At 39.3% G+C, this 26,512-nt stretch overlaps 1 protein-coding gene across 1 annotated transcript in view; it reads left to right on the plus strand.

Moving 5' to 3' along the window:
• Positions 1-7,619: 7,619 nt before the first annotated feature.
• Positions 7,620-26,512, plus strand: part of LOC139718266 (RING finger protein 150-like) — a 55,577-nt gene continuing 36,684 nt past the window's right edge. The window contains exons 1-3 of the mRNA XM_071629748.1: positions 7,620-7,985; positions 12,868-13,334; positions 25,682-25,929. Coding sequence (XP_071485849.1) covers positions 12,890-13,334; positions 25,682-25,929 — 693 coding nt within the window. The 5' untranslated portion in view covers positions 7,620-7,985; positions 12,868-12,889. The remainder of the gene's footprint in view (positions 7,986-12,867; positions 13,335-25,681; positions 25,930-26,512) is intronic.

A 26,512-nucleotide genomic window follows, 5' to 3' on the forward strand; every position in this document is an offset into this window, starting at 1 on the left:
GCAGACCGTCAACATTCCAAATATTCCTCTCTCTCTCTTATTTTTTCCATCTTCTTTCTTTTCTTTTGCTTCTTCTTTTACCCACTTCTGTTCCACATAGTTTAAATCACTGAACGTTAATAATATTGTTTGTAGCTGATTGAACGCCCTTTACGTGATGATCCATATCACTTTTTATACTTAAACTTTAGCATTATGTAATCAAATCTTGATTATAATAGCATGCCGGTCGACGGCTAATCCGTACTGTTAAGAGAACATAATATGCATCTAGACAACAACAAAACATGAAAACATCAGGGAAGTCGATTAAAAACAAACCAACAATCTAAACTGAAATGGTTTTGAATGTTTGTCACTCCTCCAACCTTTTGTTAGGACCTTTAAATGTTGAAATCAATAATGATAAATAATAGTAATAGTAATAATAATAATAGTAATAGTAATAATAATAATAATAATAACAATGATAATAATAATAATAATAATAATAATAATAATAATGATAACAATCATCATCATCATCATCATAATAATAAAAAGAAGAAGAAGAAGAAGAAGACGTCTTATTTACCCAGGGTAGACTTTTCAGTATTGCCACTGCTCTACCACAAGACCCTGCCATTTTATAACATAACCCCAGCGTTGCCAGGTACCCCTATACACCTGGGTCGAGAGGGACATGGTGGGTAAAACATCTTGTCCAAGGACGTATAAGCACCGGGCGGGATTCGAACTCGAGTCCTCCGATCGGGAGTCTTATCCACCATGTCACAGCGCCCCCCCCCCCCCCTCAAAAAAGAAAAAAGAAAAAATGTTCGATTCATCATTTCTGAAATGGTAAATCCAACATCTGAATTAAATTTAGAATTCTTAACGTTAAGATTTAAAGGTTGGAGGACTTGACAACAGTGAAGGAAATATCACATTGACACAGATGCGCGAATGTCGAGATAAGGAAATAAATCACTTCCTTTGAATCAGTAAATAAAATTACGTAAGATCATTAAACAGTTATTCCTTGCTGAATGATAGGCCTATACATATTATTTCTGCACGTTAACCGTAAATTCAACTAAAATTATACAATATAATTCTAAAGAAAAAGAGATATAGAAGGTATAAGTGTTCACACATGGCTCCATGTGTCATCCACCGAGTAGATCTAATGAGCACTTCATAACCACATAGGTCTTTATACTCCACAAGTATACCATTCACAAAAATGTGTAATAACTTACAGACTTATTTGTGGCGTGTATTAGGATTTTTCATAGAGAAGTAGGCCCTATATGGTACATTTAATTGGAATGATGCATAATATTGATCGCCAGTCGTCATTCCAGTAAGTGCACATGCATGACATACTGTAGTGTGCTCCGAAAAAAAAAGTTCATTGATATTGGCACGCCTTCATGTCATTATATAATCATGGTCATGTGACTGCCCAATAATTCGCTGACGCATCCGTACTCAAACAGTGTACCAATGTGCTACGCATGCAGTGAAAGAATGTGGCAGCGTGTTGGTCATTATGTGACACGTCATATTGTTGTATAACATTCCACTTCGACAAATCTTTAAAAAAAAAAAAAACTTGCACAAGTTGCTTCTAAGTAGCTTCTTGTTTTAGCACGATATTCGACTCGCGGAATATTTCTGAATCTGTATAAAAAGTAAAGCACTTAACACGAGAAACCATTACAGTCGTGTCGACATCACATTATTTTGTGTGTGATATTCGGATTCATGAGCAGACTGGTGGCTGTTTGCGTATATGGGATAATATTCGTATATGATGAAACATGAAATGTATCCACTCAGTGGTAATTTCATGGTCACTACCCGTTAAACATTTGTCATGACACAAGTCACTGGAGTATTCAAATTAAATTTTATTTCATACCACAGACCGTTAAGCAAACACGAATAATAATTCATACGAAATTAATCAAATGAGGTCTTCGTTTATGCTGTCTCAGATGATAACTGGTTATTGATTCGGAATGAAAATTGAGTTATCTGCTCTCTCTTTTGTGATGCATAAATGCGTGTAACGTAATCTATGTCAACAACATCATGCAGACGTACACTAATCACGCAAAAATAGCAAACTATATTACTGTTCTTGGTCACGACAATAACAATCCGACATTGCGTGTATCAAGCTGCAGAGGGAGACAGCATAGTTTTTAACGCTGTTCATCGTACCAAGGAGCTTCAAGACCATACTCCGTCTCCGCCAAGGATGTATGGGGGGGGGGGGGGGGGGAGAGATTTATGCTATTTTGTGTGTTTGTTTGCCTTTGAGGTATGTTGTTCGAACTGGTAAAACTGATGATAGGATTATATTAGTCATTTATAAGAAAAGGAACAGGCGATTAGTCTGTTATGGTGATGATCCGTGTCACGTGTCAGCTAGTCATGATTCTGATCATCTTTCTTTCTTTCTTTCTTCCTTCCTTCCTTTCTTTCTTTCTTTCTTTTTTTTATTTTTTTAAGGATGCGTTCACGTTCCATATGTTTGCTCCCTCCGAGTGATTTTAAAGTTTATAGCACCCATCTCGCCCGTGGAAAATAACCAGTTAGTGATCTAATGTATTTAGAGGTCCGTTACGTATTTTTCTTTTTCTTTTTCTTTTCTTTCTTTCTTTCTTTTTCTTTTTCTTCTTCTTCTTCTTCTTCTCCTTCTTCTTCTTTTCTCCCCCTCTCTTTAAGGAAAGGAGAAACTGTTTGTATTTTCGCTCTTGTATGAATGTTTTTATTGTCCATAAATACGAATGTGGAAATGTGCCTTCCACCACCGCTATTCACAAGAGGCACAGAGAAAATAATTGTTCAAAGAACAACAGTATGCATAACACACTATACAGTAAAAAAAAATCTGCAAAAGAATATAAAAACCTGTAATTCCTTTTAACACGTCGCATTCTTGATGGCGTTGTCGCTAAGTACTGTTGCTATTGTTTGTGTCTTATCATTGTAAGCGGACGGTGTTGCAACTTCCATTCACACCCCACACATTGCCACGGCGCGCCTCGTACTGGATAGTGAGGGAGCGGAACCAAGAGCAGAAAGGCCTCTGGTGGTATCGTGGAACAACGCCATCTATTGGCGACTGTAGTGTAATTCCATGTCATTCTCCACCTGTTTCCCCGGCACTTTACGGACCATGGACTCTAAAGGTCCGTACACAGACGGTACATTCTGTATTGTATAACTTTATTTTGTTACTGTTGCGAAGGTGAGTCATCTAGGAATTGGGAACAATTTAGTGAGAAAAAACACCTACTAGTGTGAGTGGAAGTTGCAACAGCGTTAAGAAAGAAAAAAAGACACAAACAACTAGCAACATTAGCCACAACGCTATCAACAATACGACGGGACAAATACATTTGTATTTGCAGAATAATAATATTGTTGTCCACATGATAATGTGTAAGAATGCTGCTTTGTCCTGTCCCGAAATTCAAGTTGTCCTGCCTTAGCGTAAGTAGTTTGCTTTTGTGATTTCTTTTAGGCAGTAGAGGTGACGTTTGAATTTCAAAGTTGGTTGGTCCCCGGAAAACAAAATAAAAAACATCTTTGAACTTTAAGGCCTGGTCAATTGTATACATGTACTTTAGATCTTTTAAATATTTCAGTTCACATGTTTAAAGTACATTTTATGATACTGATATGACTGCTGTACCCGCAGGGCGGATCCAGGAATTCAGTAAAGGGGAGGCGCCTTTACAAAATTAAAGGGGGCGCACGTGCCCCCCCCCCCATTTTTTCTTTTTATTTCTTTTGTTTTAACCAAAAAATGAAAAAAAAAATAATAAAGAGGGGGCGCGCACCCGGTGCGCCCCCTCTGGATCCACCACTGGCTGTACTGGCATCGATGGTAATTTTGATACATCGCATTGCAAATGATCTGAACATTTTGTTCTCGTCCCTAACAGTGTTTGAAATACTACAAACGTAATTCCTTGTACAAAGTAGCTCCTACGGTGTCTTGATTGAATTAAGAAAGCAAAACAATGAAGATCATCAATATTTGTTGTGATAATGATGATGATGATGATGATGATGATGATGTTGATGTTGATGTTGATGTTGATGTTGATGTTGATGATTATACGTTGGTGATGGTGGTGGTGGTGGTGCGTGATGGTCAGCTTGATGGTGATGGAGGTTGTCGGTAATCGGAACACTTTCTATGATTATGAGGACGACTTCAGGTTATACAGATAACTTTTACGAGAAGGAGGAAAAAGAAGAAGAGACGTTGACGCAAAAGGAGTGAAGAGAAAAGGGAAGCAAAATGTGCACTAAGCATCAACTAAATGCGCTCTTGTTTCATATTCATGCATGTAAAAAAAAATAAATAGATAAAATAAAAAAATTTATTTGCCACACACCGCAACTTGACAGGCTAACGCGGGAGCAGGGAATCGAGCAATTGCGCCATCTATTGGCGATTGTACTGTCATTCTCCACATCGCAGCGAAAGACCACGATATGCTTCACTTTCACGAAGGTGACTCAGTTGGGAAAATGATTTAAAAAAAAAAACAGATAAGTGGAAGTTGCAACAGTCCAAACACCGCTATGCAGGCAAAAGTAACAAACAATTAGCAACAGTAGCGACGACGCTATCAACAAAAAGTATATTATAGCTTGCAGAGAAAATGATTGTCGTCGACATGATTAGGCCTATGCGGAAAGTTTTTAGGTGCATACCCTGTCCCGAAATTCCAAGTTGTCCTGCCTATCAATGTAGTTCGCTTTTATGATTCCTTTCAATATAGGTGACATCGTAGATTACTGGGGAAGTTAGATAATGAAAATGGTTAAAATTCTTTATTCCAAAGGTTCGCATTCCGGAAATGAAAATTAAGTTCGTTAGCGCACGCTTCTTTTTTCTTCTTTTTTTTTCGGATAAACGGACATTATTTCATTTTCGGACTATCAAATCTTCGGAATAACAAAACTTAAGTTACTTTATTTTTGAATTAACGAACCTTCGGAATTACGAACCTTAATTCATTTTCGGACTGACAAACCTTCAAAATAACAAACCTTTGGAATAACGGCTCATGATGTTCGCCGGATTATTATAACGAGCCCCTATTTCATGTTCAGATTCATGACATGTAGATAACCGAATCTGTGTGTTTCGAAATAACGAACCTTCGGAATAACCGCGAGCCTTCGTTCATTCTCGGATTAATGCACCTTTGGAATAACGAACATCCCACATAAAAACAATGTATCCCTTTGTTAAAAAAAAAAATAAAGCTTTCATCTTTAATGTCTGATGGATTACAGGCTATATACTTTAAGATCTTTCGGATATATCAATTCACACAAAAATGTTTGAATTACAGTCTCATATGATAACGATATGTCATCACTGTCACCACTTATGTATACACCCACGTTGCAATTACGAAATCAAGGATAGGTTCACGTGTATATGCAATGGAGAGTGAGTATTTCGACAGACTCTTTGATAATCCGAAATGATAAACAAGCAGTTATTCCACAAAACAAAAGAAACAACTTGACTGAAAAAAATACATGTATCAACCACGTAATGGATAGGGTTAGAATATGTAAAACGGTGCTGAAAATGTGAAAAGTTTGATAGCAAAACGACGCAGCTCCATATTTTGTCAATTATGGATTGTTGCCGATTAACGAATGTGCTAAAGGAAAACAAAGATCATAATATATCAAAAAAATAAGGGATATTTTCAATCATACCTTCCAGGAATATGCGACAACAGCATAATGGGTGTGATTAAAAAGGTTTTGCGTTGTTTTATCTGATGGTTTGGACTTATACTTCAAAATGTTTGAAAATGGCACTTATTACGTTTTTGCGATCAAACTCTTCAAAATAGGCCTCGCTGTGCGCTTGAACTCGAAAGTATTCCGTAGAAAGCTCGTGATCGCGATGATCTTATCAATTGTCTTCTGAAGGCCAATGTGAAACCAAAGTGAATATTATTTTGCAACATTTAAGTGTAAGTGATTGGACATTGTAGGCCTAGGCAAGCCTAAATCGAGCTGATAGAGGATGGAAGCGGCATACTATATACACTGTACCGAAATTCAACAAGCTTAATTCAACTCAAATCTATTATTAAAAATACGAATTCCAAAGGCACAGCAACAAATAGTTCATAATAGTTCAACCCTCTGGCCAGTCTCTCCTTCCTCCTCTCCTTTTAATTTAACGAAAACTTTTATAGAAATAATGTTATTAATAATGTTATGTGTTATGTTTTGTTGGAAGAAAAATAAGAATGAAAATAAATGAATTGAATGTCAATGTCATAACTGTCAGCGACATCGTACTAATCGCAATACGCAAAGTGAGATAAATTATAATTATTTAGTGTGACAAAATTGCCACCCAGCGGCTGGAGTCGAACTCAATATGGGTATAACGATCTTTGCAATTACACCATACCCCCCCCCCCCAAAAAAAAAAGAAAAAAAAAGAAGAAGGAAACACTATATACCTAAAGCGTTGCCATTGGTGTGAAAATATCCACACCGGAGAATAATATGTTGAAGCTAGGTTGAAACCTGAGGTGACGTTCGTTTCTACGAGTTCAAAGTTCGTTAATCCGAAAATGAAACACAGTCGTTATTCGTATAAGGTTCATGGACACATGGAATTTCGTATAGGCCTACCGAGAGGCTTTATTAATCCGAAAATGAAATGCTGGTAAGGTTCGTTATTCCGCAGGTTCGTTAATCCGAAAATGTGAAGACGGTGCGTATGGTACTAACGTCGAACGAATTAAAATCTTCGAAGTATATAGGCCTATTTAAACTTACCAGTATTTTGTTTTCGGACTAACGACCATGAAGAACAATCCCTTAGGCCCTACTACTAACCTTTGGAATAACGATGTGTGTGTGTGTGTGTGGTTTTTGTTGTTGTTTTTTCAATTTCGGATTAACGAACCTTCGGAATAACGAACCTTCGGAATTTCTCCATCTTTAAATCTCTGAGTTTTGTGTTCTTTATTTGAGAGGAATACACTTCGTCATAAGGACAAAATATTGCCCCCCCCAAAAAAAAAAAAAAAAAAAAAAAAAAACCAAAAAACACACACTAACACACCAAACATACAAACAAACAAACAAACAAACGCACACACATACACACAACCAAGTTATTCAAAAATAACGACGTGTGAAGAAAAAAAAAAGATATTAAGTACGCATCCGCAGGAACAGAATTCGATGGGCTTACGTGGTAATAGCACTGACCTCCAATCAGTGAGTAATAGGCATATTTGGAGTAACCCAACAAAGCTTGCAAGAGCAGAAACTAGCATCTTCATTACTGTTGTTTCCGTGCACACTGAACGAGTCAGCGAAATCCCTCCGAAGGCAAGCGAACAAAATAATTTTCTGGCAAGCTAGGCGCTACTGGAAAGCGAGCTTGACGAAACCTAGTACCTGTGCACAAAAGCGCATACCATACACACTCGCTGGCTCCTGCTACTGACCCACAGAGGCCGCTGCATCCGTGCATAACGTACAATGTGTATGTCGTAATTGTAATGTGAATGAGCAAGGTTAGCAGCATCACACATCGTTGATACCAGAGAAGTAGGGTACACAAAGAGAAAATGAGATGACACATACTACATTGCGAAAGTGTGTGTGTTCGTATCACAATCGTCTTGGTTCTCGGCCTGAGAGGGTCCTATGGATTTCTAGTTTAGTAAGGAATCCGTGAAATGCTGATTTTATTGTTGTTTAATAAAGTTGCTACGTAGCTGCTGACCCGAAGAACACATCAACAGTGTGATATACCGTAACTGGTTGAATCACCAGCACAACACGCAAGAACCCGCCGCAACGACGAGAGTGCCGGAGAATCGATCCTCGACGGCATCTGTTTTTGGCCATTTCGCTGAGGATTGGGCTCCATATAATATTGTACACTGCTCTGCAGTGCTGACATATGCCCCGTGAGTATCACATAAACACTCTCCTTGCGTCTGTTTTCAAGCATAAGACCCCCTATTGATTATTTTCTGGAATTGATATTCTTGTGTTGGGTGCAGTTTACAATGTAAATTAATGGAGAACCGAAGTCTAGCTGAGCTTTAACTTTAAGGCACAACATTACTCATTAGAACATAGATCTTCAGGTAAATGTAATTTCTGTAACATTAGATCTCAGTTCAGAAGCCAAAAAGGGCTCAGAATTCATCTTCCGCCATTTGGAATTTGCTCACACATGACGTTAGGGATTTTTAAACACTGGGGGAACCGCTCGATGGATCTAACTTTAGGTCTGTTGGGTCTACCGGTATATAATGGTGGATCCCATAATATGGTCTAAATTACAGCTGTACCAGCCAAGAAACTCTGAGACACAGATTAAAGTGTAAAGTAATTTGGATCTTGTGTGCACGACTTTCAATAATTTAAAAGCATGAAGCGCCCTCGGCCTCCTGGCCCTGTTCAGTAGTGGGAAGTCATGCACTTTTTAGGGGCCTATTATTATCAATACCTTGATCTGCATATGCCAGATCCCAGAGTGGTGGTATCCCATAAATCGCCATGCACTGAGCAGCTGGCAAGCTTCTGTTGTATGAAATGACATACAAATGAAAGGCCCTAAAGCCGGCCTCACAGTGCAATTTTTACTAGTGATTAGCTGATAGCTTGCGGTGAGTTTCAATGCAACATTGCGTGATATTGCATGTCGTTGTTCTCCATCTGTAGGATGTTCAAAAATCGCAGGCTGTTGTGTCACAGACCTCATACTGTTTGCCGTATGGCAATCTTCTGTGATGTGACATTATATACCGTGAGAAATCGCACAGTGTGAGGCGGATTCAAAATCGGTATGTAATGGGAAGCTTGCCACAACAATCTTGTAATTCCATACCTCCTTTATTCATCCGCTGCTGCCACATACCACCCTACGCAGATGAGGCGTGTGTGTGTGTGTGTGAGTGTGTGCATGAGGTGGCCGGTGGCTGCCTATATACACCAGTAGCTACATGTATTGTTTGTACACATGTACCCTAGACGGTAACACTTTAACAGACAAATCAGGATAAGATTTTGCTGGATTTTTTATTAAAAACAAGAATTTCAAAGAATAGTGTTGCTATTCAAAGGACAGTGGACAAATGTGACCCGCGACAACGGTTTCAGGCAAAAGTCGCAAGAGGAAATTCCCTCCTAGGCGGGGTACAAAGATTTTGACCATTATTTTTGTCGATTTAGGTTTTTTGCAGAAATCGAATCTTTGATATGTTTTCTACATCTACAGTAAATTTCATAGCATAAGACTAAGTTTTTCCTATCGAAAATGGAATTTTAAACACCCTATGTTGGATCGCACTCGTCAGTTTCGAGCTTCTTTCGAACTCCGCGCCAATATCCCCAGCGTTGCTACGGCGCGGGGTCTCGCATGCGATTGGCTGGTGCGTCGCATACATTTACATAATTCGGCTTTCGAGACACCAGTTGCAACGTTTGGGGAATGCTTTGTCCTCGCGTGCACGATTACATGCTCCATTGTTCTTGCTATAGTGGTTTATATACGCTCGCTCTGTAGTGCGTGCTCTTCGTTTGGCTTTCTATCCAAACTATTCTACCGCAATGTTCTACAACGGAAGTGAAACAAAAATCATGTAGCATGACATAACCGTGTGAAAAGAAAACTAGATATTCTCAAACTTGTCTACTTGTACAAGTAGAAGAAATTATGACAGCATGAAGGTACTGGAGTAGATGAGAGGAAAGGAGCGGTCACATGTGACTAATTATATTCAAATACTACACGTCAAGATCGCACCAAACTAACGAGTCGAGTTTGTTTGTTTGTTTGTTTTGATTTAATTAGCACCACCGAACAAAGCAACATATGCGTGTCTTGCAAAAACAACACAAACAGGAAGCGTGACCCTTGCCAGCACAAGCAATTTTCTGCCTTCAAAAGGGTTGTCAATGATATAGACAAATCAACCACAATGAAAACGCGATTTGTAAATGTGTGGATTCGCCACCGCTCCTGTTACATGCACACGGTCATGGCGTGTGGATGCCATTGCGTAATGCGTGCACCACACACATGTACGCCATACGTGCAATTATCGTATTCGCCATCTTGAAAGACGCACTGTAAACAAACCCGAGCGAAACGCATTGTTTTTCGGCTCCATGCGCTGAGCTCCGAGGAAGGTGCCCGGGAAATTTGACTCTCTCAGTGAGCCAATCAGAAGGCGATGTGGTTGCTAGAGGCGGAGCTTAACATCGATTGGCACCATCGTACGGATGGGTGATTCTCCCCTCGCATCGACGCTCGGACATAGTCTTTGAGAAAGAGGTGAATCTTCAAAGCCTGTTTTCTCGCAATTTTGTCAGGCTAACAACTTAAAAAGTGCATTTTATTTCTCTTGCTATGCCCACTTATGGTGCCGAAGAATACAAGTGTTTTATATCAATGCAAAGCTTAGGAAATGGGCAATGTGATTCAGTGAAAAAATGAATTTTCAAAATTCCTGACTTTTGCCTGAAACCGTTGTCGCCGGTCACAAATGCCCAGTGATATGATATGGTATACAAGTATCTATTTTTGATTATCCATCCAAGCTGCATGCGATTCATTCTTGCGTGTCAGATACTGCAATGGCCCAATCAATATAATCAAATATCATGTAGCAACTGCTGTGAGATTACAATACTTGCAGTGTACCTATTGTGTCACATTCTCGTCATTACCCAACTGAAATTGTATTAAATGTTATGTCACATACAGTGCATATTATGTCTCCATTTTAAAGCGGAAATCAACAGTTTCTACATCCATATGGGAACTATTTTTACCTTAAATGTGTGCATAATTTTAATTGGTTGTGCCTTGTGGATAGACAGTGTTTTGGTTTGTTCTCTTTATATTTTTTTTTTCTATCACTTGGTTGGTACAGGGATGATGGTTAGCGTTTAGTGTATTTCAGCTCTGTATGGTAGGTAAGTTACCATGGTCTGTTTGTTGTGTGAAGCTTAGAAAAGGAAGCTTCAATGCAGGAAGTGAGCTGCAGACAACGGCCCTGCAGACTGCATCTACTTCGTACTATCTAAAGGGTAATTAGCTGGGGTTGTTGAGACTGTTGTGAGGTCAGTAATCAATGAAATGGCAACCCAAAGAGTTTGGTATCGGGAGCCATGTGCTATTAAAATCTGAAAATGACACATCCTGATATTCTTGTTCCCACGATTGTTTTCCGACATGTTTCAGTTTCTCCGCAACGTCATTACAATCCTACGCAAATTCGTTGGTCATAACTAATGAAACTTTTGTCCCTTACAGTGCAAGATGCAACTTGAATGTACAGAAATTGCATACTACTCATTCATTACTTCTTGTAACGTTAGGCATTATGATGAATTGTCAGGGTATGGTGGCCTTTTACACTCTTGAATGATAAACAAAGTTTCTCTTCCATGTACTTTTTTTTTTTTTTTTTTTTTTGTCTCCCCAAAAGAAGAGTCATGTGTATACTTATTGCTTGGCTGGTCTGGTTGAGTTTTTGTTACCCTGGGAAGAGAGAGCAAGTTGCCTATTCAGAACCACTGCCTGTGCCCATAGTCTGTGCAGTACATACAGTGTACTGTGAGAAACTCTCAAGTCAATAAGAAGTGTATTAGGCACGTTGAAGACTTTGTATGCTAGAAAATGTTTTGCGTCCCAGATATAGTGCTGGTTCAATTAGATGGAATTGTGTTGTTGCTGCATTGTCTAAAGCAGCAAATGATTGATCTCAATTTGACATTTTATGAGTTAATACCTAGCAGAGCTGGATATCCTGTACTGTATATCCGTATAATGTAAAAAAAAAAAAAAAAAAAGAAGAAAAAAAAATTCAATTACTGGTGTACAGAAATTTGAATATCTACAAATGTAGGTGCCCCCCCCCCCCACCGCCAAAACAACACCTTTATCAATATGTCTCATTCAAGAAGTCCTGTAAAACAGTAAATGGCAAACTTTTCAGTGCTTGAAAGAAAGTTGCTATAGCTACTCACAGGCTCTGTAAGAGTAAGCCAAGGTTTCTGGATACAACCAGAAAAGTAAAAACATAATTGCTAATATGGATGGTACCAAAAGAGAAAGTGTTGTATACTTTCACTATTCCACCAGTCTAGATTTACAGCTGTAGGATTAATGGATGCCAAGTTATGTGTTGTTTGTGTAGACCTGTGCCTTGGTAGGATTAGGGAAAATATTAATTTCCCTTCCAATGTAGCCATGTTTACATTTGTAGTTGTAGCTGTTGAGAAGGGTAAAGGAGCACAAGAGTGGGTGGGGATTGGCACCAGTTTGTAAATTCATCTGTTTTTCTTAGCTTGTAAAGAGATTGCAGGGTTTGAAAAAATTACATAATTTGCTCAAATAGAGTACTGTACATTCTTCTTCAAGAAAAATTTTATGTGTTCAAATTTGCAACCATAGTTCCCTATTAAGTGAACATATATTCAAACATGAACCTGCCTTGTTGTGGGAAGCATTACGGTAGATTATCTTTGTGTCATATGCAAGTGTCAGAGTCACAAGTACAAATGCCTGTCCTTATTAGGTTAACCCGTTGAGGACGGACTGATTTTGCTATAACACGCATTTCCCTGAGACACCTTCGCGAGTATACTCGGGACTCGTCCTCAATGGGTTAAGAAGAGTGTTGAGATTTGTGGGTGCAATCAATGTAAACAAATTTAACATAACTTCTGTACATGTTACCGAAAATGTGCTGAAACTTTTTAAGGAATAGTATTCAACATCTAATCTTTGCATGTTTGTTTTTGACATCACATACATTTTTACCAAGACAGGTGCTGATCGGAGGCTGTGAAGATGAGGATCCTGCCGCCATCGATTCAAGAAATCCCCAGGTTCCTGCACCACCTGTGGATCATCTGCTTTCTCCTGCCGCCCTCGTGGGGCCAGAACTATGACCTGTACAGCCAGCAGGACTCGTGGACCACCGCCATCCTCATACTCACCTACCAGCATCCCGTCACCAAGAATGTGACTACGGAGAAGGAGGACTCGGGCCGCTTTGGGACGGGGACGATAAAGGACGCCAGGGGGGATCTGCTGCGGCCGCCCCGCAATGCCAATGGCTGCAATTCCATACCAAAGAACCAGATCCCCAAGAGGGCATGGATTGCCTTGGTCAAACAATTTGGGAATTGTCTACCAGAAGAGAAACTGGCGTTTGCGGAGCAAGCGAACGCGTCTGCCGTTATCATGATCAATGCCCCTGAAGCTTCTTCTATGACATCTGTTGATTTTAAAGGTATGTATGATAATGAAAGCCAAGTCAATATCCTGCTAAGGGGTTCATATAAAGGATTAGACTGTAAAACTGACATTCTATGCTTGTTCAAATTTTGTGGATTTTCTTTGTTAATGAGATTAATGTGTTCATACATCTCCCTATTAAAATAGTTGCATGCCTGTCTTTTGATGACTGTTCAGGAGAGTGCCATATTTATGAAAATTTGTTCTACATAACGTACGATTTGTAAGACGTCACATTCACAGTATGTGATTTGGTATTGGGTTACCATGAAGTCCTGTCACGATTCTGGTAGGTACCAAGAGTTCATTGTCGGTTGAAATTGGTTGATCTCCTAGAAGAGGAAGATGAAAAATGTGGGCCTCCTCAGAGGAAGGGACCATGCTTTTCCCGATGTGAAGCAGAGGTTACCCTGTCACCATGGAACAGCAGCATAGAGCTACAACGTAGTCTACGCACTACAGTATATGACCTTGTGATCAACCACGCCAATCAAGAATTGGTTACTCCAATGTCGTCTGTACCCTGGCATAATATAGGAGTTGTGCCAAGCCTCTGTTCTGCAAACACAAGATTAAGAGGTTAATGGGCCATCACTGATCGGCCTAATCATTGGTAAACATGGCAGGGGGGAGATGCTGAATGGACTGTACGATCGCCCAGCGCAAAGTCCTCCTTCGATGACTTAATCCACGTTTAAAATTAGCCATGGATATCACCATGTGTAGAGCAAAAAGAGCGTGGAAGATCTTTGCTGGTATTCATTTCAAATTGCTTTATACACATTAACCTTATTTAAATCAAAACTTGATATGATTAGCCATTCAGTGTGCCTTCTTTTTACTTCCAATCATTGTATTGTCATCTGCAGTGCACAGAGTAAAGGACCGCATGTACTGCAAAGCCACAAGTTTTTGCATTTTCACAAATTTAATGAGGAGCAAAGATTCGCCAAAGTAAACTGCACGCAAAAGTTTTTGTCAACACAATACATTCAATGCCAGATGATTCTGGCTTTACAGTAATTGCATTGTGCAATGATGGAGTGATGGTTAAGTCATTTGAACATAGTTATTTTTATTTGTACATGGATTTTTTTTTTTTTTTTAAAGTGGACCACAGGGTTGAGATTTACATTGGATGTATACCATGATTTATATCTTTAAAGGGTAATTCAATCACATGACTGATCGATGTTTGTCCTTTCATATTTCAAAGCTACCCTTGAAATCTATCCAGCTCATTTCCAGTTTACCTTGCGTCTAATATATCACCTCAATGCCAGAACAAAAATAACTAGTATACAATGTATGATAAATGAGGAAGTTGTATTCTAAGAGCAAGGAAATATCTTTGATACAAACATCATCTTCTATTTGAAGAGAAGAAATGCCTTGATCCATCACTCGCTTTTGCATGTAAATACAATTACTCTTCATAAGCATTTTCAGTCCTCAGTAGGTTGATTTTTGTTTTAATTTTTTTCCCTGTATGTTTATTGTACACATGTCTAATCAACTAGAGTAGCTGCGGCAGTAAGCGGCCGTGCAGCCGTTCGCGGCAGGTACAACATACACGGTAATATACCGCTAAACACAGCATTGCACTGTTACATGCACACTACACATATATTAACACACTAGCAAGCAACAAAAACCAACCGATAAAATGGGCATGATCTCTGACGAAAGTGAAATTTTGTCACCTAAATGACAACATATCGCATCCAAAATAAAATTTTCGGTACTTCTTAACATAACAATTAAGAAATAATGGTCCAAGAAACTTGATTTTTTGTCGTTTTCCCGATGCTCATGGATTTTGAAAACATGTCCTCACATAAAATAGAACTTTCGCGAGCCGATGTGGGCTGCCATTTTTGTTCGGAAAGTGGATGTTACCATCGAAAAAATTCAGAAAAACACGAGAAAGACATCAACAACGCCGCCAGAATTGCGATCTTGTTTGCGGCCAATGCATGTGCGCCCGCTATTTTCACGTGCTTTCGCAATGGGAATTGGCGCTTACACAATGTTCGCGAGACATATAGGTGTTCAGCTAAAGATCGCGGAGCACGCGCGTATTGCATAGGGATTGTACATTGTGCAGCAAGCAGAAATACTACGTCGCATATCGCCCTTATCGGCGAAAATTGTGCCGGGTTTTGCCCTGGTAAATCATGAAAACTGCGTTGGTCAATGGTAGATTTCTTTTATGAAAACAATTGCGTTAATGAATAATCTTGTCTATGCTATATGAAATGGTTGAAAATAATTTGCCTGATTTGTTTACAAGTTGGAAAAACCCTTAACAATGCTTAACCCTAAAAAGACTGGGCTATTTTGGTAGCTCGAAAGACTGGGGGGGGGGGGGGGGGGCCTAAAGGGCCCCCCCTTAAGATCTCGGCTGTGGATCAAGCAATCCCCGCGGAAATTTACACAATGGTAGTGTGCGATGTAATCTACAAGATCGTATATTTAAATTTTACAAAATTGTCTTCTTTTATTTTATTTTGATTAATTATGCTAATTTATGCAAGAAATCAGACTCTTTGATCTAAATCAGTAAATAAAGCTCGAAAAGTGCTCATTTTTGGTCTAATTATTCTTTGTGGCATTCTTAGCAAATGCACTTGAAAAAAAATTTGGTATCAAAATTAATTTCTTATTTATTTTATTGTTTTATGAATTTCTTATGTATTTCGTTGTTTTTTCGACCTTTTGTTTTTCGTGTTTTTTTAAACAATATTTGTGGCAGACACTTTTTGAAGCATAATACTCCTAAAACAAATTAATTTTAGCCATTGAGAGTAAAAATAAGCATATTTATATGAACCATGTGAAAAAACTCAATTCGCATTGACTTTGTACACAAAATCACATTTTTGAGCCATTTTTGGCCTCACGTGCATGTACAAAAAGTTATGTAACTTCAGAGCCGTACCACCGGGCGTCACAAATTTGGTGTCAAAATGTGCGGGAAACTTGAAAGAAAAAAGTCATAGAGCATTGCGCGTTGCAGAGTAATCGCGCGAAATGTCGAGGGGGGGGGGGCCTTTTAGGCCCCTCCCCAGTCTTTTTAGGGTTAAACTGCCACAAATGGGATATTTTACTCTATGAGAATGTGTTCTGTTTCTTTAGAATTTAATTTTATTTACCATCACCATATTGACACCTTGCCCTGATCATCTGTCATTGGATATATACATGTACTTTATATCATCCTAACACATTATGCATTCAATTCCAAATTGATTAAACTGACAGTGTATTTCAACTTCCACCCATTTCTTTTTTTATGTTCTTTATCTTTGTTCTTCATACAGCTTGTTAAGATCACACATACAGAACCTAGATAAAGCAGTTGATATTGAATATATGTGTACTGTAAAAACCAGAATTTGCTGCACGGAACTTCTGCAAATTGGATCTGACAGCCTTATTGGGAACATGAATTGCCACTGGCATTCAGCGCATAGTATAGACAAAATCTTGTGCATGCATTTTAATTTTGTGAATCTTGACTCCTCACGAAATTCATGAAAATTTTATGCACATCAAAATGTCTAGTTTTACTAGAAGTCTAGTCTAGTAGGGACACTCAGGAATAGTTATGAGACTGTGGAGATATTCTGGTGTGAAAAACAGTAAGCAGGTACAATGTATCAACATGTAAACATGTATAACATGTTTACCTACACCTAGAGCTTTAGACACAGTGTAATTAAATGATGACAGACTGGTCCTTCTTTACAGTGCAACTTCCCCCCTCACCTCTCAGTGATAGATCATTTTAATGAGTTTCCTTCGTGGCATTCTATTTGCTGTGACTGCTATATTCATCACCAGAGTCTGGCATATCAGTGAGCGAGAGGGGGAGAGAGTATACAATGTACATAGGGAGCGCCTGTGTTTGTTACCTGTGGCAGGGGCATGGGCACAGAAATGCGGGGAGACGTTCCCCTGTTCATTACGGTGGCTTGTTATTTCATTCCATTGAAGGTTTACCTCAGTCTTTACATGTGGCACAGTTATATATTGGCAGCCCACCTAATGACAGGCAGCCCACATGTTTTGGCATTGTACAGAGCGCTATTGTAGGACTGGCTGCAAATGCACATGCATTGAAATTTAATTTAGGCTGATTGGTGATAGGGAATTCATTAGGGGGAGTACGGAGGAAAAGAGGTTACTATTCCATAAATGAGTGGAGGAAAAATTAGTGTAAAAACATCATTGTGAACATAGTATATAAATTGTAAAAATTGTTGTTGAAATATGAAATGACCAAGTATTACTGTTGTGGTAACTGCAGAAAGAGAGAGAGAAAAAGAGAGAAAAATCTCTGTAATTTCAGCAGACGATTATAAAACAGAACATTTTGTAACAGGATTGCTGATGAGTTTCCAAATGAGAAACATTCTTCTGAATTTGAGATAGAGGCAATTTTGCATTATTATCGTTAGATTTTTATCGTTGGTTGTAGATGAGAGCTAATTATGATAGTTGTACGAACACATAATTATAATAATGTACGATATTGTAGTATGTACTGTAAAACCAGTAACGTTCATCGTGCATTTTAATTTCTTGAATTTTGTGAGAGCCGAGATTCGTGAAATTAAAATGCTTGTGAAAATTCTTCTGCACTGTATGCATTGGATGCCAGTGGAATTGCTGAAAATCTCATGCCGCGAAAAAGACTGTGGGCTCCTGTTCGCGAAAATTTAATGCTGCGAAAAAATCTTGCTTTACAGTATGTGCCATGGTTTAACAGTTTCATTTAGAACTCTCTTTCTAAAGCCCTCCGCACACTATACGATCTGACCGTCGTACGACCTTAAGACCGGAAGTGTGACATCACCAGTCTTGCCAGTTTCCAGTAAACAGTATTTAGCGAGGGTGGGGGTGGGGTATAATTGCCATTGGGGGAGGGGTAATTGCCCTGATACGGTAAGAACTTCAAGTCCAGCTACGACCCCGTTTACAGTGCGGGGCTGGGCCGAGCCCCGCAATTTTGTCCGTTTACACTGCCGGGCTTGGCCGCGCTTTTAATTCAAACCTTTCAATATTTTGTCGTAGTGGCGCTCTGCTTCTAAACAAACGCAATTTGGTATAGTCTGGTTTTCAGACCCTTTGCCAACTGGATTCCATGGCGACGAAGTCGCCGTTCGGGCAAAGGCCTTTGCCGAAGGAAAAATCCTTTGCAGGACAAAACCACCTTAAACTATACTAGCTTTCGACGTTGAGGGGGTTAATATCCTGAATAGCGAAATAGTACGGGCAGAGGGTTTGGAAGCTAGACTAAAATTGGCCGCGCATTTGGCCCAGTTTGCGTTTACACTGAGAAAAGGCTGGGCTCGGCCATGGCTCGGCCATGGCTCGGCCGCGGCGGAGACCACCTCCAGAGCGAGGCCAAATGCGAAGCCAATTTTGGCCCCGCATTTGGCCTTTTGCGCGTTTACACTGAAGCGGGGCTAGGCCGAGCCCCGGCCGAGCCCCGGCCGAGCCCCGGCCGAGCCTCGCACTGTAAACGGGGTCTACGACCAACAAAATTTAACCAATTTCTAGGTTCTGTTTTGTTTGTTTGTTTGTTTGTTTATGGATAATAATTAGGAAACAGGAGGATGTGTTGTGTGGCAATAATCTGTTTTGATTCTACAAACCTGTATATAACACGGTAAGAATGTCAACTTATGATTTAGTTTAACATTTTCACACGAAACAGTGTACATTTAGACCTACAAAGTCTTGTTTACCAGGATGTACACAGTAGTACAACCAGCTTTGTGAACTATAATTATATGCTATGTGTATGTACACTGTTTGACACCTTAAGTGGTAAATTGTGCCTCTTAATTGCAGAGGATGACATGCAGGTGTTAGTAGTGCCACGACTAGTAATTAATTACAGTGAGGTACAACTTGTGAAAGAAATTGAAGACGAGACAATTAGACACTAGTAAGCAAGTAAGCTGTTTTTAGCTTCATGAATGCTTTTATAAACAAATTCACCCACACAGATGTGAAAGAATAAGCTCTCTATGCTGTGAGGATTGATTTTCATATTTGACAAAGTTTGGAGTGCTTAGGTTCAGGCAGGGACAATCCCGAGTGTTTGTGGCTGGAGAACAGATAACTCTGAGGCATTGAGTCTGCAGTACCGTGGTAATAGACTACAGGCTAGCAAACACCGAAACACGGGTAATGCACATGCCTTTGGTTTATGTTCTCAACTTTCACTCTTTCAAGAGAGGGATTAGGTGAGGGGAAGAGATTGGGGATTAGATGGGGTGTAAAAGTTGATCATTAATCTAACGCAACTGTCATTAACTGTGAAAATCGATAGCCTCGGGCAGGGAGGAATCGTATGCCTATCAGTGCATGTGTTATTTGTTTTGTGATTGTGTATACAGAGGTGATGACACTGTTATTAATGGCATAGTTTTATCAATGTCTGCCGAGATAAAGGCAAGCAATTTCAGAAAGCAAGTACTAACTAGTTTTTTTTCTTTCTCACGTACATCCCGTGTGACATTAATGCAAAATCTCTTTCCATATGGGCATTACAATTCTTAAAGTTGATTTCACATTTGTTCCATGAAGAGGTTCAAGTATGCTCCTGATTACGATATGAAACTGTTTTCACACGTACAGGGAGTGCGTAATTTGAATCGCAATTGTAATTACGCATCCTAGAATCATGATTAAGATTATGCATTTTTGCCATGTGAATGCAAACTGGCATTGCAGAGGGTGATTTGGATTGTAATTCTAATCATGATTCAAATAATGGTCTGGAGGTGTTTTCCAATCACGATTCACCAGAATTACGGAAGGAAACAGTTGCATGTACGAATAGACCCCCAAATCGTGTTGTAATTCAGTTCAGTTCTGTTCAGTTTAATTCAATTCAATTCAATTCAGTTCAGTTCAATCCAGTTACATTCAAATCAATTCAAATCAATTAAATTAAATTAAATTAAATTAAAGCCCAAACAAAGTACTGGTACGCCTGCAAAAGTTGTCAAATTTCGCTCCCAAATGTGAACGTATGCTTAGGAAATGTGCAGGATAACGATGTTATTACAAGATATTCGATGGGTAACGACGAAAATGCGAAATATTAACCAAAAAGGTTCAGTCTCAGTACTTACCCGAATGGGGTCAGGCTAAACTCGGACTCGGGGATAACTCAGCTTCGCTTTGACGGCGGGATGAGTTGTAATGGTTGTCCCTCTGATTGTACAGTGTTGTCCTATGGGAGCGGCCTGTATAAACTAGCGCTTCGTGTTCTGGCTACTCGCAGTAATGGTCCGAGTTGTTACAATGCGCGCATCAAAAACCTCTTGCGCGCATGCAAAATTTGTGTGCGCCTATCAAGCACCTCTAAAACAATCAAAGGCGCTTGATAAACAACAACAAAAACTCCAAAGACCGCGCGTCTCGGCAACTGAGGACCGCGCATTGTCATTTTTGTTTTGTTTTGTACAGGATTACGTTAGCACGCACTTTCCTGTCCATTCAGTTAGGCGTCATTTGGTATTATGCAGTGGCCAGTAGAATGTGGCGATCACTTACTGCGTGTGACTTGTCTGAAGTAGGGTCGAATTTTCCCCGAGACCGAGTTAGTCTGGAGCCTTCTGGAATAAAAGTCGGTTTTCCTACTATTATTATTTTTCTCAAAATACTCCAAACCGACTCATCATTCCGGCAAACCGCGTCAGCCAGGTAAGTTTCTTAGTGGACTCTTTCGATATATTGCAAGCAAAAATGAAATGGCGCTAGACGGGTTCTCAAGCACTTAGCGAAACTTAGTTTTCACTTTAAATTCATTTTAATTCAGTCCAATCCCTTCCAATCTAATCCAATCCAATCCAGTTAACTTTAGGTCAAGTCAATTCAACAAGAAGCTATCCGATGCCAAATATCACCTGTGTTCCATGTGTGACCCCGTGTGTTGTAACCCAACCAGCATTCACACTCACAATGCCGCAAGCTTTGTCTTATTACTGTCATAATTTTTACCACCCCAAGCCGTTCTGGATATAAGTTAACCTGGGTTTCATTATCCGAATTGTCTTTTCCTGTCTCTGTGTTGTGCATGTTACTTCCGTGAAACATACCAAAATATTGGCTGATGTGCCCACACTGAACTTGTGTACGCTGTGTTTGATAACACATTACACTGTATATCTAATAACTTCACCAGGGCATTGTTAGGCTCTAAACAAAGTTCAGTGCACTTTGTATAAAGTTTGAGAAGGACTAGGGGCATATATCACAAACAATGATAAACTGTTAAAGCCACAAGACAGATTCTCCTGTTCCTGTGAGGTCAGAGACATCGTGTCGCTCGACAAACTAGGTGTGTGTGTTGAATTATCACTGTTGTTGATACACTGACAGTTTATAATTTACAACAGTTTTTCATGTATGTATTTGATATTAATAGTTGATATTTCAAAGCCTCTAGCATTTCCTTTAAAACGTTGAAGACGAGTCCCGAGTATACTCGGGCAAGCGTCTATGGAAAATGCATGTTCTAGCAAAATCAAACTGTCCTCAACGGGTTAAATTTGATGATATTCAAAACATCTTATACCAGCAACAGTATAATATATACATGGCTGAACATTTTCAACAAATTTTGGGCACATGATAGTTGCATACCATTCATTTGAATGGGAATTAAAAACAAAAATTGTTACAATAATTTGAAGGAATTGGTTTGAAATGGAGATTTGAACAATATACAGTGTAATTATAACAGTCCTTTGCAATAGCTGTGTTTTATGCAAATTTGACCAATATCTCTTCAATAGTTTTGATGAAAAACCATTTAATCAGACCTGCCCAGTCTGGTCCACACTACCGTACATTTTTGTTATCAGGTTTTAGATTTTCTTTCTTCTCTCTTTTTCATGTACAGGTGTATGTTTTTTTTTTTTGTTTTTTTTTTTAAATATGCAGGAGGAATTTGACAAATATTTCACTTAAAAAAAAAAAAAGTTTGTATAAGATGATACATAGTGCACATGAATGCAAGGTTGTGCTCAGTACCCACATAATATCTCATCTGGAAAGCTTCATTAAAGGCATTATCTTGGTTCAGAACATGCTGCTCATCACATACTTTTTAACCTGTTGAGGACGGTTTGATTTTGCTGCAACACGCATTTCCAATAGATGCCTGCCCGAGTATACTTGGGACTCGTCCTCAATGGGTTAAAATCTGGGTAGCATGGGGATACCACGGGGTTCGAAATTGGCGATGGTCCGCTGGCCATTGGCCACCCGAAATCACGTCGGACTAGCTAAAAATCGTAAAATTCTATAGTTACTAGTCCGTCTGTCTAGCCAAAATATTGCTTCAGTGTCAAAATTGATTCTAAGTAGTCCGCCTGGCTAGTTAAAAAAAAGTTAAGTGTGACCCTCCCATGGAGTGGGAAGGCTTGCCCAGCTCGGATAATAGAGAATCCCCATAGTGAATTGTGTATAGCATCATCACTGATCTCTGTTTAAATACCACACAGCTGAGAATCTGGACTGGAGTCAATTGTTATCAATGAGCTTAAAGGGGATGGCTAGTACTGTATACGCCGAATATTTCGTGAGGTTTTTATTTTCGCGAATTTCGCGAGTCAGGTGCTATTCACGAAATTAAAGACACTCGAAAATATTGACTCTGATCCCGCTGTGAATGTAACGTTCGCGTGTACACTTCTCCGTTCAGTACAGGACTCCCCGATCGCGAATTTAACCACTCGCGAAATCGTCAGGAGTTCCGGATTCGCGAAAATTTAGGCTCGCGAAATATATGGCGTATACAGTAACTGATCAGTGGGAATCAATGAAAATGCTGGGGAATGATTGTTCCAATTTTTGTGGGATTCATTTAAGATTACATTATATATCTATTGTTGTGTGAAAATTATTTGCTTCAGAACGGTCTCATATTCAGGTAATGTGCAGTTTAATGCCCTGTCACTGTACAGGCATGCTAACCTGGAAACATTAAACTGCACGTTACTTGAATATGAGACTATTCTGAATCAAATAATTTTCACACAACAATAGTTATAATGTACTCTTAAATGAATCCCACAAGGATTGGAGCAATCATCCCCCAGCATTCCCACTGACTCCCACCGATCAGTTACTAGCCATCCCCTTTAAGCTGACTGACCCAGTGCTATTCGTGTTACAAATGCACCCTGTTGGGCAGGGAATGAATCGGGCCACCAGTGGAATCCCCATGCCACCGGGTCTTTAACCAGGAGATGCCCTTGGGACGCTCTGTAGGCTAGGCCCTTGGCTTCAGGAACTCCAGCGGAAACCCCAAAGGCTGCAGTGAAAGTGTTATCACATTTCAGTAGTTCTAAAGCAAAGTTTGTGACAACTTTTGAGCTTCCTTTGACTGATTCATATGCCTATACTGTATACTATATATATGCCTCTGTTGGCCTTTTCCTTTTGATAAGATACCTACCAGCTGAGATTGAGTTGTGTAGAGAAAGAGAGATTGGAAAATATATATATATGAACCTTGTGTTACATGAAGGGGTTGTTGTTTGGTGGTGACCTAGCTCAATGATAAGTGAAAACAGGGCCTGACAAATAACATCTTTATCATGAACTTATCATGCTGCCCAGTTGCGGAAATGGGTTGTCTTACATACGAAACCTGGATCAGGCACTCTGGACATGTATCTAAGTGGTACTTTTCCACTGACATCCGTAATGTGACGTAACCAGGCTGATGAATTTTAGAGGGATTTCAAGTCATTGACCCACAAACTCCCATAGTTGTAACAAAAGCCCAGGTCAATGTTCCAAAACAGTCCAAACTAGTTTCCTAATACCTGCAATGAACTAAGAATTGAAGGGGGGGGGGGGGGGGGGGGGGGGTAAGGGACTGGAATGTATAATAGTACATGTATGTTTGACGTGAAGGTAGTGGGATTAACAGATCACCAAATAAAAGTGATGAAAGTCTTTGAAGAGCTAAGATAATGACCACTTTAAAGGACAAGTCCACCTTCATAGACAAGTTGATTAGGTGAATGTACCAATATTAGTGGAACACATCAGTGAAAGTTTGGGGAAAATCAGACAATCCATTCAAAAGTTATGAATTTTTAAAGTATCTGTGCAGTCACTGCTGGATGAGAAGATTACTACAGTGTATTATGTCACATGCGTAGAACGATATAAGGAAAATAAATAGAGAATTTTACACAATTTTACTTTTTGAAAAAAGTGCAATTTTTCTTGACTAGTCACTGACGTATGTTAAGGGAAATATTACTCCCCCTGCCTTCTGAAAGAGGGAAGTCAAAAGTTCTCTTATTATGCGAGAAAAGTGAAAATATGTTGAATTTTCTTTATGTTTTCTTTATATCGTTGCATACATGTGACATCACAAGCTGTAGTAGTCTTCTCATCCAGCAGTGACTTAGCACAAACTTTAAAAATTCAAAACTTTTGAACGGATTGTCTGATTTTCCTCAAACTCTCACTGATGTGTTCTACTGATATTGGTGCATTCACTCAATCCACATGTCTATGAAGGTGGACTTGTCCTTTAATGTTTCGCTGCCTCTGTGAAACCATGTAGTTTAGCTCAAACTGCTCCAATCTAGTGGGCACTCTTTCATTCAAGACCCTTTAAACAGAATTCCTTTCGGCAGAGTGGTGTCATCTTAGCATTGCTCGGTTTGTGACTGCCGCGAGTGAATTGAAACCAACCATTTGAAAGCATTTGAAATGGATACATGTATATGAACATTGTACAAACATAGATGTTGATGCCACGCAAGATTATTTTTGAGGCAGAAGGGAAGTTCCTTGTCATGGACAGGATCAAATGTTTGATAAAATCCTGCCGTTCAGTTTGTCAGTCAGTATTTCAGACAGTTGTAGACCTCTGCTACATGTACTCCTGTCGTCGCCTACTGTTCAAATTGATATTGGATGAGCATAATAACTTTGTCATGTATTCCCCTCGTAGCATCTGTTGGAGTATTTAAGGTGAAAAGAAATATTTTTGTAATTTCCTAATTTTGAGTATTATGACCATCAATCATGTAAGAAAACAGGGACCTTGTTAAAATATGTGATTTTACTTTTAGAATACTGTCAGTAAGACTCATTTTTAGCAATTATTTGTGTATCAGTGTACTTAACTACTGAAAAAAAACTTTAGAAAAATAAACAGATTCAATTGCTTTGTACCATGCCATGTGCTGACTGGATTTGTTTTGCTTTTTTTTTCATGCAATGTAATATTGTTGTATCAAATTGTAATCATCCATGTTTCAAATCTATTCTTGTATTTTTCAGGGAAAATACCTGTTATACTTCTAAGTGCAGAGCACGGCAAGCACATAGAAGAGCTAATAGACAACGGCACAAAGGTCCTGATTGAGGTCATGGATGGCCCAAAGGTCATCGAGCGGACCCAGGTCAAGAAGTCGTCGGTCCTTTTCGTCTCCGTGTCTTTTATCGTCTTAATGATTGTGTCACTGGCGTGGCTCGTTTTCTACTATATTCAGAGGTTTAGATATGCACAAGCTCGCGGTAGAACTCAGGTGAGTATCCATCAGTGTGGAATATAATTTTTAAAAAAAAATTGCTACGATGTCACGTAGACACAATTCATTGTCTCATACTTACTTCAGTAAAAAAAAAAACCAACTATGTGAGTTTGATTATGATGATTGAAACATATAGATAGCATTCTGTAAAGTACAGACTCGATATATGAATTATTATTCCAGATTAAGGTAAATGTGGCGTTGTCATTAGTACAAGATGTCACATTGTTCTATTTCCTTTCTACAGTGTACCTACCCTGTCATTGACAGAATTGTGGTTCTGTGCACTGTTAGTTTGCTGCTCTGGACAAAAGATTTTGAATAGACTTCACGTTGATTTTAATGGCAGGAAGGTGAAGAGGGTCAATATAATGTCCATGTGCAATATACTGTAATATGGGCAGGCAAAAGTGCGGTTGATTGGTATCATGTTTCTCTTGTCTGCTTGCCTGACACGGCATGCAGATTGTTGCTCTTTCCTCTTCTGGATGCTACCGTCAAATATGAAAATTCTCTTCGTGTGTGAGATTTAGGAAGGGACAAGGTACTGCTTTGCACTTCCTGATCAAAATAGAAA

The sequence above is a fragment of the Diadema antillarum genome, unplaced genomic scaffold (genome assembly GCF_040938485.1).
Source record: "Diadema antillarum isolate AM-2024a unplaced genomic scaffold, OU_Dant_1.0 scf00000092, whole genome shotgun sequence".
NCBI lineage: Eukaryota > Metazoa > Echinodermata > Echinoidea > Diadematoida > Diadematidae > Diadema > Diadema antillarum.